An 18,760-nucleotide genomic window follows, 5' to 3' on the forward strand; every position below is an offset into this window, starting at 1 on the left:
CATAAATAAAATTGTATAGACTAGTTATCTTAAGTACTATGTCTTATGCAATTGTCAATTATCATGAGTATTGAGTATACAAATTCAAGATATGTAGGAACGAAAGTGATTAAAGATATATAAAATTTCTAATTTCAACAAATCATATGCTGGGGAGAATACCCTAGTATGAGTAAAACAACCACTAGTATCGGGAAATGGCTATTAAAGATTTTTTGATTCTACACACATCAATCATGGCTTTTCAATTTTTTTGTTTATACACATAAAGTCAGATAAGATCCAATTAAATAAAAAATAGAGCGACCATACGAGCGAATGATAAAAAAATTAAATACATTCACAAAGTGGGGGGGGGACATAATATTCATATAAATCGATTATTTTAAGTTAATTTTCAAATTTCTTCTTTATGAAACGTCTTCAAAATATTTATGAGCACTTTGAACTATCTTAAACATATTTCATTGAATTGAGTTATAAAGAAAACGTTGAACTGTAGCTTCATTGATAATGCATTTGAATTAGGTGTCGTTGACTCCGTCGGTTAGTTACTAGCGTAGCCACAATAAGAGTTCTATATTACTTGTTAATTTTTATCAGGGAAAATTAAATAGATTAATTTAACTTTTTCTACATTATTACTAAATGCTGTTTAATTGGACTTATTTTTTGAAACATTTAAATATGAGTTTAAATCATTTGTTTTCAATTTACTGATAATGATACTGTTGGTAACAGTAACAAGGGATTCGTTCGCGGTCTCAGTGAGTGTATGTTTTTGTTTCAATATTTGTCGTGTATAAAGTTATTATAACTATGCCACCCAAGAAACGAGAAAAGGAAAATGAACCGCCGAACAAGAGCAGCAAAACCGAAAATAATAATGGGGATCATGAACAGTTTTTACAAGCATTTGAGAGTAAGTTGTTTAAAATATTTATCCCTCCCTTTTCTTGAAAGGTGCTTGTTTCTTAGTATTCTAACAGTTTTCCTTGTTCTAAATATACTTTTATGTCAAACAACTAGAAATTAGTTCGAAAATGTTTAATACAACTTATATTTAAGATTTTTAAACTTAAAACTTCCCAAATTAATTGTGTTATAGTACATGTTCTTTCTCTTGTGCTCGTTTTCAACCTGAGTGTTAAAAAAGAATTATGATTGTGCCAAATAGAAATTAAGATAAACAATATTTTAAAATAATGTTTTATATATTTCAGAACCCACTCAAATCTATAGGTACTTAAGAACTCGTCACATGATTAAGGTATGCATTAGATTTATATATCTCTTTTTATTTGACCTGAATGAAATAACGTAGTGTGAATAATTTTTTTCCAGCCCATATTTTTACTTCGAACCTTACTCTATATGAAACATCGGATGTCAAGGAACCATAAAAGACGCAAAAGTTTTAAAGTGGATTCTATGCTTCAAACTATTACTAACAGGTAAAGTTTTTTTTCATTTTCTGGTTATCCCAATTAGAGCTGATAGTTGAGTTATCATGTTTTGTAAACCTATTTTGCATGTTGTTTATTAATTGTATCAATTAGTTACCAGTAAAATTGTTTGTTCATCTATTTGTTTAAACTTCATATTGTTTTAAGTTTGTTTTGATGTCAGCTTGGTTGTGAACAGTTTTGTCAATGGAAATGTGTTGTAGCTTACTCTTATTTGTTAGATTATGAATGTTATGACATTTGATTGATTTTATTTGTTAAAACTAAACATGTTTTATTATTTTGCATTTCCTAACCTAGGCATGTTAATTTTGACATTGAAATGCAATTCATATTTGTCTCTTAAATTTGTTTCTGTATAAATGTTAGAAATATTTTTTTCATAAATCATTTTCATTATTCTTATTATCTACATGAGAAATGTTATATTCAAAGTAACTCTATTTCATTGATTATTTGATTTTCATTTCATTACTAATTGATTGACACTTTATTGATTACTTTTCTGCTGTCACTGCACTCTAATTCATTTAAAAATGCTATTTTGCTAAACTGTAGGTATTATAACTGCAATGTTTACATTAATTAGATCCTTTTTATGAAAGCTTAATTTTTAACAATGAACAATTTTTACTACTACATATGCAATTTTTTTTACATGCACATGATTTTAAAACAAATAAACGTCTTTCAACAATAATAGTAATCTAACAATCCTTGTTCCAAGTTTACATAAGGACCATTTATTTTTTCCCTTAAAAAACTAGCTCATTCCTTATGACCTCATTTATTTCATACGACCATCTTCTCAATCTTTCTCAGAAGAAGCTCTTCGATCTTCTTTTCGACCCATTTCTCCACTACCTTCCCTGTTATCTTCATATCCTGGTCCACAACATAAGCTTCCACCTCTGACACCTTCACAACCTTTCTTCTTTGTTACTGATCCCTTTCTCAACATAAAAACTATCCATTTTCCTTTGTTTTTCCTCTTTCCCAACTTAAAATCTAAATGTCGATCACCTTCATAGCTGTTTAAATAATTGAATCTTAATTTCTTTCTCTCATAGTTTATAGCCATATGATTTTTAAATTTACATCTAAGCTGACTAATGAAGTAATAAGTATAGTGGAAATTAAAAGAAGGGTTACATCGTGAATGTATTTTTTGAAATTTTAAAGATAAGAAGTATGGTATTAGCTCTACTGTATAAATTAATGCTAATTACTTTTTCAAGCCTAAAAACTATTCTAGTTAAAAATAATTAGCAACTTCTCCAGTTAGGAATTAAAAAAGATTGTTATTAAAACAAAACATATTTTTAATGCTGTTTGTCTTAAGTCAATGTTTGTTGACTTGACTACCTTAATTTGTCTTAAGTCAATGTTTGTTGACTTGACTACCTTAATTGAATACCACAGTTGTATACAATTTTCACTAGTTTCACCATATTAAACTTTTTAGTTTTTTCTAATGTAATCTAAAAGGGTCAACCATTCTATGGAGTATGCTTTGTGTCCTTGAATTCTGACTATGCTATATCCCATTGTACTATATTTTAGTGACTTATTGCTCATATAAACATATCGCTGATTTGCCTGAAATCGTAGCACATCTAAAAAAAAAAATTCTCTATAAAGTATATTCCATTACTACCTCTATCCACTTGTCTTCCTACCTCCAATAAAAAAACAAAAAACCTAGTAACATTATTTATTTGAAAAAATCTTTCAAAAACTGAGCCATGAACTGGAAAATAATGCAACTGAATGGTACAGGTACTGATTCCTTCCATTGTTTAATTCCTATTCCAGTGTGTTGTGGCATTAACTAGTAGAAAAATTGTTGTTGTTCAAAGTGTGGTATTTGAGATTTAGGAGCTGATATACTATTTCGATCTGTCAATTACCTACTTGCTGTCTGGAACAGCTGAAAGAGACAGAACCCAAATGATTTCCTGAAGTAACCTTTCTCTAAATATCCACTGTACTCATTACTTCAGAGGTCGGATTAGATATATGTTATATTAACATTATTTTTAGAGTAACTTAGGTTGTTTGATTACCATGAGGATACAAACAAAAATTATATAAATACTTTTGATTATTGTTAATCGTTGAAGATTGTAGTATAATAATGAAAAAAGTCTTTTTAATATCCATTTTTCTTTTTAGGACCTAAATAAAATTAAATATATTAAATAATTTGTGGATTACATGACAGCTTGCTTTGTAATTTAGGGCCTCCCGATGCTTCTCTTGACAAGTGGCAGGGTTCATTAGCCACCACTCCACAAATCTTGAAGTGCATTTCTATTCTATTATGGGATATGCATACTCTTTTAATATAGCAGTGTCTATTTCTATTTATTGGTTCTAGAAATAGATGGTTTTCTTATTAATTATTTGGTCTGTCCGTGGAAACCACATTCTCCCCATTACTTGTCTGCTTTTCTCCAAGTTCTATTGTTAACCTTTTTACTGTTTGGAGAACCAACTACGAATGGTTTGGGTATTGAAGATTCTGGCATCTTTCCTGCTCAGCTGATCTGGGACCTTTACAGATTTTAGTACCTTATAGTCTGCTCTATGAAAAGTTGTGGAAATAAGTTGAAAGAACACAATCTTTAACTTTTGGTTTGACTGAGCATGAGGTGAATATACTAAGTCTTTAATCCTGAGAGGGATAAGGAAAGGGGTCGTTTAGAAATTCTCTTTTTTCTGTTTGGCCATCCAGAACAAAATTGGTCTCAAAACTGTTTAGTTCATTATAGTCTCCGAGATATTCATGCTCAAAATTCACAATTTTGAAAGAAATTTAAAACCTCAGGATATAAATTGATGTATACGTTTTTAAGTACAAATAGTTTGTATTGATAAGTGACAAAAAATGTTTTCTAGTAATTACTTAGTTCTTAAAAATTTATATTGTTTTCTGTAATTAAATATGAAATATGAGACTCAGAATCTAAGTAAACCATGTTTGAGCTGCATCTATCACCTCCTACTGAAGTACAATGACTATTTTTGATAAAAGATGATCATACTTAAAATTGGCTATTTGTTGGGGAATGCTGAATCTTTATTTTTGTTTAGGAGTCATAATAACCCTCTACATATAATAATACTTGTAATCAATGTATGTAATATATAATGTACTAATAAACCTATATTTTAACTATGCATTTACTCCACAAAGATATTGGGGTAAGGTTGATTCAAAACTTAACAATAATTTGTACAAAACATTTTTTATTAACCTGACACAGTTTTGGGTGCAATACTTCAACAATTTATATCCTTGGAAGGTCGCTAGAATGGGTATACCCAATTTAACTCAATGTGATACAGGATTGTATGAGTATCTCTGGTGATTCTGAAAGCAAATCAAATTGAAATGTTAGAGTTAAACATTGAGCTCACTCACAAGTCCACCAAACACCAGATACCCTTAGTCAAGTTGGGAGGAAACTAAGAGTTGACAGGTTTTAAATGGAAGAAGATAGCGGTTGAACCTACCAAAGGTGACTGTTACTTTTCTTTTGATCTATGCCAAATGAAAGTCCTAATGAGGTTTGGTATCCAAAATTCTCAATCACTTAATTTAGAGGATTTGACATTTTGGCTTAATTTGAGTTGTTTTCCAAATACAGCTGAGGTCTTGAGGACATAACACTTTAATTTCTTGGTAATGAGTATCAACTTTGTATTAGGTCTTGAGTTACGAATGAACATTTTGTATATTTTAGTTATTTATCTACAAGAAATTTTTTAATTGATTATTTTATTCTTATTATTGGAAATCTTAGTTCCACAATTAAAAATAATAATTTGTTTTTGTTTATAGGTTGCAGCCTCAACAACCTATTACAGGGTTTTTAACGCTAACATTTTTAGGATTTTATAATAAATCAAGTAAGTTCCTTTTTGTTTAATTTTATTATTAAAAAAGTATTGAACTTTATGTTTTTATTTGTGAAAAATTTACCTATATTTTTTTATTATAGTAAAAATGAAAAATTCTTCCTTTCTGATACTTTTATTAAAATAGATCTAAAATACTTAGTTATTTCAGAGTTTTCCCTCCATTTTCAGGGAGCCTGATCTAAAATTATAACCATTAACTGTTACCAATTACAATATTTATAAATAATTACACTATTAATATATTTATTATTTATCTAATATGAACATACTGTCTTCTTTTATTATTCATACTCTTCATGTCCATTTATACTATATTGCCATTAATAGTAATAGTTTATTACATTTAATAAGGAGTGCCCTTTGTCAGTATCACACAATGTTTGGCTAACATTGAACTCTAATCTAATCCTTATCTTTTTTATTTGTCAACAACTGCCCTTAGATTTATTGCTTACTTTGTCATTTAATGTTTATTTATGTATTATGTTTGCACGCTGTTTAAGTTTATCTATTTTAAAATACATTGTGTTTTTGGTTATATAAATTGCTTCTGGGAGTGCGGTGACACTGTGGTAGCGCATGATGCTACTAACTCCAAGGACCCATGTTTCAATCTGGCTGGTCAGAAAATTATTTTCTGTTATACTATAGCCTGAGGCAAACCCTGTGGGTTCTGGAACCCTCCTGGGGTCCACCCAGCCTCATAAATTGGGTACCCTTAATTGGATAAAAATCTGGCGGTTGAGCGTGATTCTGACCAAATCTCCTTGCACAACCGCTAGTCTAGTAACAGTATTTCTTTACGAAGTACTGCACCCCTGACTCATCATGGGTTGTAGCGATACAGATTTAATTAAATTAATAAATTGCCTCTATCGCTCTTCTTCTTGTGTTTGTTTTTTACATTATAAAAAATTTTAGCATTTTTGAAATCAAATATTTGGTTTTTACCTACGCTGTGCTAAGAAAACTCCTTATTAATTTTATTAAACTTCAAAATTGGTTTAAATTCATTCCTCCTGTCCACTCCCAATCACAACTGCTCTGATGAAGATTTGTAGTGTGTGTCGAAACTTTACCATTAGAAATAGTTGATGTTTTTCTTGAGCCAGCCATGCCCATCTCCTAATTCCATATGTTCAATCATCTGTATATAATATAAAATTTACTATTTATGACAAAATATTATTTATGGGTAGTCAACGGGTATAAGGGGTATGAATTATAAGCAGATAAAAAAAGATAGTATATTATATAAAATAAATTACAAGTATATTAAAAGTTCAATTATTTATAAATATTGTAATTATTAACAGTTAATATTATATATAAATGATAATTCAATCACTTGTGAATTTAAAGGAAGTGGATCAGGGTTACGTTAAAAAAAAAAATATTTTTCATCTGAGCAACTGTAATTGGCAGAGGTGTATGTTAATAAACAAAAACAATTAATTAAACTAGGAAATGGTTGGATTTCAAATTTGTTGGTTTATTAGTGTTCATCTTCACCAATCGCAACAGCCTTGATGAAGGCCTCCAGTGTGGGTCATAATGTTGGCCATTAACAAATAGATTAAAATTGTTTTTTGTTTTTCTTTACCATAATCCTAACCATCTTCTAGTTCACAAGTTAATGGTTGTAATTTTAGATGAAGTATCCTGTAGATAGAGAAAAATTCTGAAACTCCGGTACTTTAGATATATTTTAATAAAAGTATCAGAAATATTAAGAATTTTTAATTTTACATAACTTACAAAAATTAAATATATCAATCTTCGATTAATTAGTTAAAATATTATAATAAAATATAAATCCGCATTTAGTTTTAAGAGTATTTTCATAATTACAGGGGATGGTATTTACCCCATGAGCCAGTGTGAAAGAAGTTAATTTATTATTTGTTATTTTAAAATTGAGCTAACAATTTTGAATAGTTTTAGTATATCAAATTCTGCAAAGATATACTTTTAAAGTAATTTAAGTAAAAATAATATATTATTGTCCTTTTTTTGATTTTGTTAATATGTTTGAAATAATTATTTAATAAAACAAAAAAAAATGCTATTATAAAAATCTTTTGATGAGGAGAGAGTTACACAAGTTGGTGATGTCGGTAATATTGGTGAAGTCGGGTTATATTGCCATTAATGGTTCCATAATGGAAATCAGGCTAATCTTTGGAATTAATATCTGTACCGCTACAACCCATGAAGGGTTAAGGGTGCAGTACTTCGTAAGAAAGTGAAGTCGTAAGAAAGTAAGTTCGTAAGTTACTAGACTAGCGGTTGGGCAAGGATGTGATTTGGTCAGAACCATGCTCGACTGCCATATTTTTACCCAATTAAGGGTACCCAATTTATGAGGCTGGGTGAACACCAGGAGGACTCTAGAACCCACAGGAGTGACTCATGGCTACAGTAGAAGAGAAAACAATTTTCTGCTCAGCCGGATTTGAATCCAGGTCCTTGGAGTTAGTAGCATAATGCCTTACTACAGTGCCACCGCGCTCCCGATCTTTGGAATACATAAAGAAAATTATTGTTTTGTCATGATTTTTAAGAGGAAACCATTTGTCTAACAAATTAAGCAAAGCAAAATGCCCACCTGAAAATGAACTAATAGTGAGTGAATTACAGCTAACTATTAATTATTGATATATATTTCAACTACAGTCTGTCATTGTAGGACTTTGAACTGTTGTGAATCTTTGGATTACTGATCTTGACATTTTCGGGACTCAACTGTATTATGAATCTCCAAAATGTTTTTACCTTGTTATTACATGTTGGCTCTTGAACAAATAAAGCATGTTTAAATATTATTTCTTTCCATTGAACATTGAAAAACAAAAAAATTGTATTCCATTGTTTTAACTAGTTTAGTGAACGAATATTTGAAGGACTTGTTTTGATTGCTGCGTAGTTTTTCAAATTTCAAAGGATTACATTAGGTAGTGTTAATTATATAAATGCTTCTAAATTATAGGTCAAGGTCAAGAGGACCCCGTTAAGGTTGAAACTTTGCTATTGAAAGTTTGTCATAAGAAAAGGAAGGATGTTTCTTGTCCCGTATTAACGGTATGTATCTTGCTATTTTATGTATTACAATGTAAAATCACTTTATGTTTCCTAATACTGTATCTTGTCCAAGTCATTATTGGGCTATATCTTTTAAATATTACTCTCACTTACTTATATATGTAATTTATAGTAAGGGAAAGTGTGATTGTGTAACATTTCAAATTTTAGTTTTTAACGAACATTCACATACACATTTTGAGGTCCCTGGGGTCTTACAAAATTATCTAGAGTGGAGATTCCTAGGACCTGGGATGTGACTACTTTTTTGATAAAATCAAATGTAAACTACCTTTAATTTTGTTCATTTGGAATAATTAATCATTTCTTATTTTTGTTAGTAGTCAAAAACAGACAAATATGAACTATGAAATAATTTGATTATAAATTTAAGAAGATAAGAGAAAAACTATTTTTTATAGGTTAAAAACATATTTCCAGAAATAATAGTAGTACTGGAGACTTATTTTATTCCGAAAACCAAAGATTTTAGGAAATATAGTATTAGATATAGAAAGTTCAATTGGTCCCATTATAAATGGGGAATGACGAACAACTCATTGTATATTTTAGTCAACTTAGACCTTTATGTTTCTGTAATACTTTTGCAAAATAAAAATATTGAAATTTTAGAACGTGGAATATTATTTCTGTTTAAATTGGAGTTTGTCAACCCGACAGCTGAAAGGATCATTAGGAAAATTAGTTTAGGGAAACATTGTCACAGTGAATTATAGATATTATCTTAGACAAGTGAGAATTAATTTCAACTCAAAGCAGGGTGGTACATGAAAGTTGTATGTTGCGCGCACTGCACCAGAATTGATAATATCTATGACAGAATTAATTTTTTTAGTTCCATTCTTCCTAAGCTCTTTCTATATCTAACATTCTATTTTTATGACTTTTGTACTTTCTTGTAATTATTAAATTTTAATTTAACAACCTGTATAAATAATCTTAATTTACCTGGTGTTTTTAGAACTGAAAAGCGTTGATTCTCTATTGTATTTGTGTTTGTTTATTGGATATTAATCTACTTGTGATAATTCAATAAATCGACCCATTAAAAGTTCCAGATTTTTTGTTGTTTCTTTGTTGTAATTGTACAATTTTATGTTAACAAATTTTATAAATAACCTTAATCTGCCTGTAGAATGGAGGGGAGGCTTTAAAGAGATATAAGTTAGGGGTTAGAGTCCAGTCAGTACCGTATTTTAATGAAGCTTAAAATACTTTTGAGTAGTGTACATTAATTTTTTTTTTAATTAAGGACAAAATATAGAATCATGTATGTGTATCGGAATAACACTGTTACTATTAAGTAGATAAAAAAAGTTATGGTGTAAAAAGCAATATTCATGCTTAAAAAAAGGTTTTTAGTATATAAAATGGTAAAATTATCTCAGATTGTTGATCCTGGAAATGAAGGAAGAGCCCCAAAAAGATGAAGCCCAGAAGAAAGAAATTTTCACTAAAATATCTGATGTAATAATTTACATGGTGTTTTGACTGAAAAGGGTTAATTCTTTTTTGTATTTTCATTTGTTTAATGGATATTAAACTGAATAAGAATTTGATTAATCAACTCATAAAAGACATTAAATACTTTCCTGAATTAATATATTAAACATCCTTATGCCATGCCAAGGAGCAATACTTAAACAACATCCTATCCCAAGCACCTGATCCTAAATCCAAATGGAACACCTCTCCTGGAATAATCATATTTCCCAAATCACACACAAATCCATAACTGTACTCTAACAATTCCTAAGATTCCATCATCCTCACCCATCACCCATCAGCTCCTAGTATCCTCTCTCTTCTTTCCCCACTTCAGCTGCGGTTCCTTGGTCTATGGAGGGCTATCTGCAGGACTAGAATTTAGACTAAAGAGACTCATGAACTGCTTCATAAGATTCATCTTTGGGTTTCCAAGGCCGTCTCTAGTCTCTCGCTGGTATACCGAGTTGAAGTGGCTCTTTCCCATCTTCCAAAGGCAATACCTCCTTGATGTTTTCCTATCCCAAGTTCTTGAAATAAAAAAAAAAAAACTACCTATATCCTTGATTTTCTTACTTTTCATTCATCCATCCATTCATTAAACACCAGGTCCCATCCGATTGATTTATATATGCCCTTCTATAGAACTGTCTTCTTCAGCAAACCCTTCGTCATACATGCAACCTCCTTCTGGAATTCCCTCCACATCTCCATTCGCCAATCCTCATCTATTCTTTCCTTTAAACAACACATATTCCTTCACTTATTGCATGACCAAACCTCCTCATCATTGTAAACAATATAATTAAATATATATTGATTAACATCATAAACATTACTTAAGCCAAGATCTCAATGTAATTTCATTCTGCCTACTGGAAACTTTTAAATGCTTGCCAGACAAAAATCATAATGTATTATCCATGTATTTATTCTTAGGGGACATATGTCCCAGAATAAAATTATTTTTTCATTTCATTTCATATAATGGTTGTCTTTTTATTATCATTTAGACATTATTCCTCATAATAGCCTTAAATTTTATTGAGAATTTCAATACAAGTATTGGTAATTTTAATTTATATTTTTTTCCCTTATCAGGTTTCATTAGGGACCAGTTATGTACCACTCAATCCCTCGGAAGAATTTCCTCCTCCCAAGGCTCCAACCGTGTCAGTGCCTACGGAATGTTTTTCATTATCAGGACAGTTGGTAAAATCATATCATCTACTCCTGAGAGTTTCTACTATGTCTTCAAATATATCCGTTTTGTCAGCGATCCATGATGATTCAAGTAAGTTATTTTAATCAAATTGAAATATTTGTTTCACATGAATTACTTAGTATTAATTTTAGAAATATTCAAACAATTTATGTTGACAAAATGCAAAATTGTCCTTTGAAATGCATAAATAAGCCAATGAAGTGGTTATAAGCACCCCATCCTATATCTTTTTCATAGATTATCTTTGTGCTATTTACTATACTGATTTATTTTTACATTAACTTACTGATGTAATTTCTTAACTTTTTCAAAATGCTTCAGAAGAACCTGCTACAAAGAAAAGGAAGATTAGTAAATCAAGTGAAGATGATAAGCCGGTTCAATTTGGCACTGAAGTAATAATTTACGACAAACAAAACCGTTGCCTTCTCACTGATGGGGAGTATGAGTTTTTGTTGGAGAAGTTAGATGGATCAGCGACAAAGATTAACAACTCCCTATCAACATGGGAGGATATATCTTTTGAAAGAGAGGTTTGTTGTACAGTTATTTTTAGGTACAAGAAAAAAAATTTAAGTAGAGAGAAACTGAGTTTCCACTAGCTTATATTACTTTAAAGTATTTAGCTTATTATAATACTAAAATGTATTATAATACTTTTTATAAATGGAGAAATGAGAAATTAAAACTTTTATCATCTGTTTTATTCATTTTTTAAATTAATATTATTATTTTTAGATTCAGGAACAGCATATCGAGTCATTCCAAGACATGACTAATGGCCCAACATTAAAAATTAGGTTGCAGTGGTCTCGTGAACAGGTGACTCCAATTATTGACCGACCACCACCTATCATTCCGATATGTAACTCTGAATTAGTGAAAGAAAACAATAATAAAACTGGTAAAAAAACATTTTTTTTTTTTTTAATAAATCAAGATAATATTCTATATTTGAAAATAAATTTTCCAATTCTATAGTTATAATATAAATTATATATTCCATTTGAACTGTGAGTTTTATTGAAAATTTTATTTCAGGAATGGAAGTAGCCAAACAGTTGGATGGCCCATCTGTCGTTTACCATTTCCTGTACAACGGGAATACTAAGCAACAAACAGAGACTGCTCCTGACCTACAATGTGCCTGGTGCTCCATTGATTGTAAAACTTTGTATTCGCTATTGAAACATTTGAAGCTTTGCCATCCTAGATTTAATGTTACTTATGTAGTAAGTATCTTTACAATTTTATTAATACTATTTATGTAGTTGAGTATCTGTTTATTATCAATAATTTTTTTTCTATTAATATCAAAGACTCTTTCATTTATATTCCTGTTTTTATTTTTATTACATAATTATGATGAGCCTTATTTATTTATGTATGCCCATCTATTTATCTATGAAGATCTCAATTTTTTTTTTTTATTGACGAATGTTTAAAGGTTAATGAAAAAATGAATAAACCTTTAAAGATATATGTGTGTATGGCTAAAACAGGGAATTTTGAGTGTTGGAATTTCATTTAGTAAAATTTGATTTAAATTTCAGTTAAAATAAAAACCTAATTCAGCAATTTTTCCACCAAATGTTCACTTCCACACTTCATTCATAGGAGTTTTTCGTTTTAAAATTTTTCTATGTATGTATATATTAATTTGATTTTCTATAAAATTTATAGGGTGGTATACGTATTGACATCTCAGTAAATGATGGCTATGATGGTAGCTCTTGGAGGCAGAGCGGAGGCCCCATCAGGGGAACTGGTCCGGCAAAGAGACCAACTGTCTCCCACATAATTGTATGTCGCCCAAAGAGGTCGCCACCTCACCTCTCGGAGTTCATGGATACCCAAGAGGCCGAAAGCCAGAGGCCATACATAACAGGGCACAATAGGTAAAATTACTTTTAGTTAACTATTATCCTTATGGACATCATATTAGTCAAAATCAATGCTTATTGTTTGGGGATGACGGTATCAGCATGGCCTGTCTGCCAACACAAAGGTTGCGAGTTCAAGGCCACAGGCCTGTCTAGGATTTTTTCAAGGACATAATTATTCAATACTCACTCACAAAATAGATGTGAGGGTGACAAACCCACCCTATGAAAACCATGTCATAAAACTCACAATGTATTTCCTAAGTACATCACGCGAGGCCTTGGGTGCCGACCTCCGTGGTCTGTCTTGCCAATAATAATAATGATGCTGATTGTTTATTACTCATCCTATAACTACCCTTATCTTATACCTCTAGGTTTTTTAATTAATACTATACATTATTAAAAGAAACAGGAGTTACTTTCATTTTCACTTGCTTAATTATAAAATGTTTTTTGTGAAAAATTTGGATTCTGAATTTTCAATTCCTTTAGGGTCCAAATAGCAAAATCTCGTAAAAAAAAATTCTTAAAGTGTAAACAGTCTTACTCTAAAATAAAAGTGGTGTGAAACTGAAATTATATATAAGGTAGGTCTTTTACCTAGGCAAAGGTGTTATCATTGATTTTAAACTTGTTTGAGATTTTCTCAGTGAAAGTTCTTAAAATTTTGATTAATCTTGTTATAACAGTGTAAAATTAAATATTTCTATCATAGGTCTTATCATCATTGAAATTGTCTGACAGGGTGAAAATGCAGAATTTGGTTTACTTGAAATAACTAAAAGTCTCTCATTAACTCTCCTAACAACTGGTTAAAGACCAACTTTCAAGAAACTCCTTCTGTTTATTGGGAGCTACCTCGAACTAGAGGTAGCCCCATACCAGGATGTAGGAATTACAGTGCTTCATGCTCCTGGCATTGCTGAAGCCATGGCCACCAGATGTTGAAGGTGGAGTATATATTGAAAAGTCACAACATGACGATGACATCTCCTCTCTTGAACATCTGAATGCACTTTCAACATAATTTTTTTATCATTATATTATTAATTTATTTCATTTCATTTTATCATTGATAAAATATTATACATTGATCTTTTTGTTTAGATTGTACCACCATACAACAACTTGCCTCCCTATTTATCCAAAAGAAATGGAGATAGATTCTGAGGATGAAACAGATCCTCGTTGGCTTCAGAAAAAAACAATGATGATGATAGATGAGTTTACTGATGTAAATGAAGGTGAAAAGGAATTGATGAAGATGTGGAATCTTCATGTAATGAAACACGGGTAAATTTTCAATTCAATTCCTATATAATCATGGTTTTTCTTAGTTTATATTATCAATAACTAAATTGAAATAAAAAAGTAATTTTCCTTCTAGTTTTGTCGGTGATTGCCAAATCCCACTCGCCTGTGCAATGTTCCTTCAAGAAAAGGGGAAAGAATTATTGAAAAAGAATCTTTACCGTAATTTTGTTCTTCACATGTGCACCCTATTCGATTTTGGATTGGTATCACCTGTTACTGTTTTTACTACAATGCAGAAATTGCAAGAGATCATACAAACTGATGAAGAGATCAATAAGTATGTTTGCTTCTTTTATACTGTATTTTATATGTAATTAGTTTTTTATCATTGTAAAGAGGTCCATTATGTATTTAATGCTAAGCTCGCAATGGGTGTCAAGAGCATATATAAGCATGTAAAACTCATTATGTACTTATTCAATTTGAATTTTATTGAGTGTTTCACTTTACCTCTCTGGTTTTTTTAATATTATTTAATATTTATATACTAAGTGCACTCCATCCATCATTTAATGAGTTTGAAACTTAGTTATATGTCATTCTATAAAAAGTTATCTTTTTGTTTTTTTTAAATCTTATTCTCTTATGCTTTTCTCGTCAGAGTTAAGGTCTTAAAAAGGTAGCATAAGACTCCTATTAGTTTAGACAAAGTATTATATTTTGTAGCATCAAGATGAATTACAGGTTGTGGATAATTTTTAATTCTCGCACATCTTTTTTATTTCCCTTTCAAACATTTACTTAACAAATTTTTCATCTCATAAGGATGTCCAGGATGCTATATTTATCTAAAACCAAATAGGAAAATTAACCGCTATTAATAATAATAAAAATGTTATTCTTTTCTTATCAATATTTTTTTAGTACAGAATAATACATACGACCTCAAAATGTATTATATTTTGGATAGTCTGATGAATGACATTTTATATTAAAGTAGCACTTGTTAGGAAGAGGATAAAGGATTTTAATGAAAATCAACAATAAACAGACTTCTTGACTAAAAAACAACACAAAATTAACAAATAAAATAAATTGCATATTCAATTCAATCATACAAACCTTCTCTCGATGTTTGTAAATTAATTACTGTAGAGAAAATGAGTTCTGGATATTATGAATAAGGAAACCAATTATCCTTATTTCTATTATTCGGATAGTTTCAGAAGGAAGCATGTTGCATTAGATTACTGACTTAAAACTTTGAAATAGCCTTTTTCCAGATTCCCATTTTCAAGTTAACTAATTTTTTTTTTCATATTTTTCTTTTGTATTTGTAGGTGTCTTGAGTACACAATAAAAATATAAAATATGAGAGGAGTGGAGTAATAATAAACACAAATATGTGAAACTTGTTTTATTTGTGCAGACATTTTGGGCTTAAATTTCAAGGTTGTTTGCATGTGGATTTTCCTCTAGGGGTCTGATAAATATAGTGCATAATGGACATGTCCAGTATAGATTCCAGTTTGGACTTTCTGCTTCGACTTGTAGCCGATAATCCACACAGTCAACCCTGATGGTCTCAAATTAAAATCGAAACATCAGTACAAATAAAATAAGTTTCAATGATTTATGTTTATTACTACAATACTTATCACACCCCCAGCCTTCATCTCATATTAATCTCTACAGTGAGGAATATACACATTATTAAAAAGACAAACTAAGTTCAGTCAGTAGACATGTCTTGTAACAGTGTTTAGCAACTCTTCATGTGGCTTCATGGACAAATGGACAACAAATTTACTCTTGAATTTTTATCATGGTGCATTAGAGATTTATTGCTATTATAAATGGTTTACTGTAAACAGGCCTTAACAATTTTTTTTTAATATTACATATTTTTTATAGAGCCACTTAATTGGCTTGGGACAGGATAAGGTAATTTTTATAGAATCACTTATATATAAAATAATTAAACTATAATTTGTCCTAATGTTTGTAAGAACCCTTCTGTTTATCCATGATGTATTCTTTATGCTTACTATCAAATTGATTTTTTTTTTTTTAGGATTCTTCAGCAAAGCTGGGCCACCCAGCGTGAGCATTGGAATCCTCTTGAACAGGCTCCAAAAATAGATTCCAGCTCCTCTCCATCTGGGCAGCAACAAGACAATTCTGGCCAAAGTCGTCGCAAGCCTACAGAAGAACGAGGAAAACGTAGGAGAGGACGTCGCCTGTCTAGCGGCAAACCCGACCTAAGGAGTAAAGATGCAGCAAAAGAAACATCAAACAAGAAGTCTGCTCCCTAGAGAATTCTGCTCATTAGAAGAATTAATTTTTTTTGTTTTAAAATTTGTTGATAGATTGCTCAACAGCGGTCTACTAGTCGTTATATTCCTATGACTTACCCTGATGTTTTCCTGTTAAAAGTTTCTCAAAAACGATGAGTTAAATTTTTTAAATGTTTATTCGATAATACTCTCGAGACTCATCTTTTGCAAGTCATATAAGACTACCGAGAGTTTAATTATTGTAATTCTTTTTTATCGACTTGATTGCCAAAGCTCATTTAAATTATTGTTTTCCTTAATGAATTTTTTATTGTTGATATGTTGATTGATAGCTACCTGTTATAAAGGACGCTTTAAATGAATAAAAGTTAGTTTTATAAAATTGTCATTCCCAAAAAGGGCGGCTTAATGTTATTCACTGTGATGAATAGGGACAAATTTTCTTGATTAGACTGTTTATGAAATACTTCGTCTAAAGAGTTAAGATGGAAGTTTTAATTTTTATCTTAAAGATATATATAATTGTACAATAGTTACTATAATAGTAATGATTATTGATTTCCTAATGGTGATATACAAATGTACAACTTGTTGATAATGTGATTCGCGACTTTTATAAACTGAATTTAATACTCGTGTCACTATTTTATTTTTAAAAACCTCTAAAGTACAAAAAGTCATTTTAGCTGAACCGTTGGATAACTTTACATGATTACTTTCCAATTAATTTTTATTTTTTTTTAGATACTGTTATAACTGATCCCTATCACACAAAAAGATTTTTTAAGGGTAAATAATGTTTGTTAGTATTTTTAAAATATTTACCCTTGAGAATTATCGGAAATTAAAATTGTTATATTTTATGACTGGAACCATGATCATTTCTTTTAACACTTATGAAGTAATGAGGTTTTTACATTTTGTTTTTATATATTAACATCACAAATGTTGATATATTTGTGATAAGATCGATATTCCTTTCTTTATTTTTTTTTTTATTATGAAGATCCTTAAGTGCTAGTTTTAACTTTTACTTTGATCTCTACATTTTGACTTATAAAAATATGTATTGGTCCACTGCCTTTTAATTTAATAAATATCGGCTGATCGTTCTTAACATTGTGGTGATGATCGATCCTGTGTAAATAATATAACTTCTCTGTTAACATTTAAAATGTTGATATAGTGCCTTTGTAATTTATCTCATATTTGTAATGAGGCATTTGAATGGATGAAGTAGTTTTTGAGGTAACTGATATAAGTTATTGTCAGTATGTTGTTTGTTAATAATAGGTTCTGTTTTCTTTATAATTTTCTAAACTTGTATATTATTTTTTAATCATTGCTGTCTTTTAATAGTGTTAGTCACCCCATGCTTTCTATTAGAAGCTGTATACAAAATCTGAAAAAAAAAACAAACTTATATTTATGTATGTTACCAACTTTTTGCTTATTAGTTATTTTTCTGTTCTATCTTTTATGTTATTATCTACTTTTATCTCTTGTATAAACACGATTTATTGTTTGTTTTTTAGAATCTTATGGATCACTTTTGTTGTAGGGGGTTCGAAGTGGAATAAACTATTTATATTATATTTATTTATTCCTTCGTATCTGATCATTGTATCTTTTAATAAATTATGACTTAAAATTTAAATATTTTTTGTTGGTCTGTTCATTTAGAATCCTTATGTCCACTAGCGGCTGAAATGTTTTACAAGTTGCAACAACAAGTTTTCCTGTGGCAATAAAACATTACAGAATCTTAGATTTTTGATTACGAACATTGTGCTACAAAAAATTTAGTTAGAATTGGACTTAATAGATGACAATAATTATTAACAATTTATTAATGAGCTACTGGGAGTTTCTCAATATATGCCTGGTGGGAAATTAAGTTATTAAAAACAAATTTACAAAATTTGTGATTACATTTCATAATAGTTCAAGTAACGGAGTGCCTAACGATCTTAAGAAGATACAGTTTTCTTCAGTTTATGAAAGTCTGCAGCTAGTTAGCTTTTTTAATGTGTTGTGAAAGACTTTCATTGGAAGGAGATAATTGACAGTACGAAGTAGATAGAAGAAAGATAGTCGAGGTATCGGTTAATAAAGGTA

At 30.0% G+C, this 18,760-nt stretch overlaps 1 protein-coding gene across 3 annotated transcripts; it reads left to right on the forward strand.

The window, feature by feature from the left end:
- The first annotated feature begins 587 nt into the window (after positions 1-587).
- Positions 588-18,299, forward strand: Su(z)12 (Polycomb protein Su(z)12). Of its 3 annotated transcripts, none has more exons than XM_014417290.3 (13): positions 588-922; positions 1,224-1,270; positions 1,345-1,454; positions 5,314-5,381; positions 8,383-8,474; positions 11,082-11,274; positions 11,530-11,738; positions 11,944-12,109; positions 12,247-12,437; positions 12,889-13,103; positions 14,199-14,384; positions 14,464-14,682; positions 16,420-18,299. In XM_014417290.3, exons 1-13 carry the CDS (start codon positions 820-822, stop codon positions 16,658-16,660), a joined length of 2,040 nt encoding a protein of 679 aa, XP_014272776.1. In that variant the 5' UTR covers positions 588-819; the 3' UTR covers positions 16,661-18,299. The 3 variants fall into 3 exon arrangements, with proteins under 3 accessions (XP_014272776.1, XP_014272775.1, XP_014272777.1); XM_014417289.3 differs by having other exon boundaries at positions 594-922; positions 11,527-11,738; XM_014417291.3 differs by having other exon boundaries at positions 598-922; positions 11,527-11,738; positions 14,479-14,682.
- Positions 18,300-18,760: the final 461 nt, after the last annotated feature.

Source organism: Halyomorpha halys, unplaced genomic scaffold (genome assembly GCF_000696795.3).
Source record: "Halyomorpha halys isolate HHAL.00 unplaced genomic scaffold, Hhal_1.1 Scaffold151.1, whole genome shotgun sequence".
NCBI lineage: Eukaryota > Metazoa > Arthropoda > Insecta > Hemiptera > Pentatomidae > Halyomorpha > Halyomorpha halys.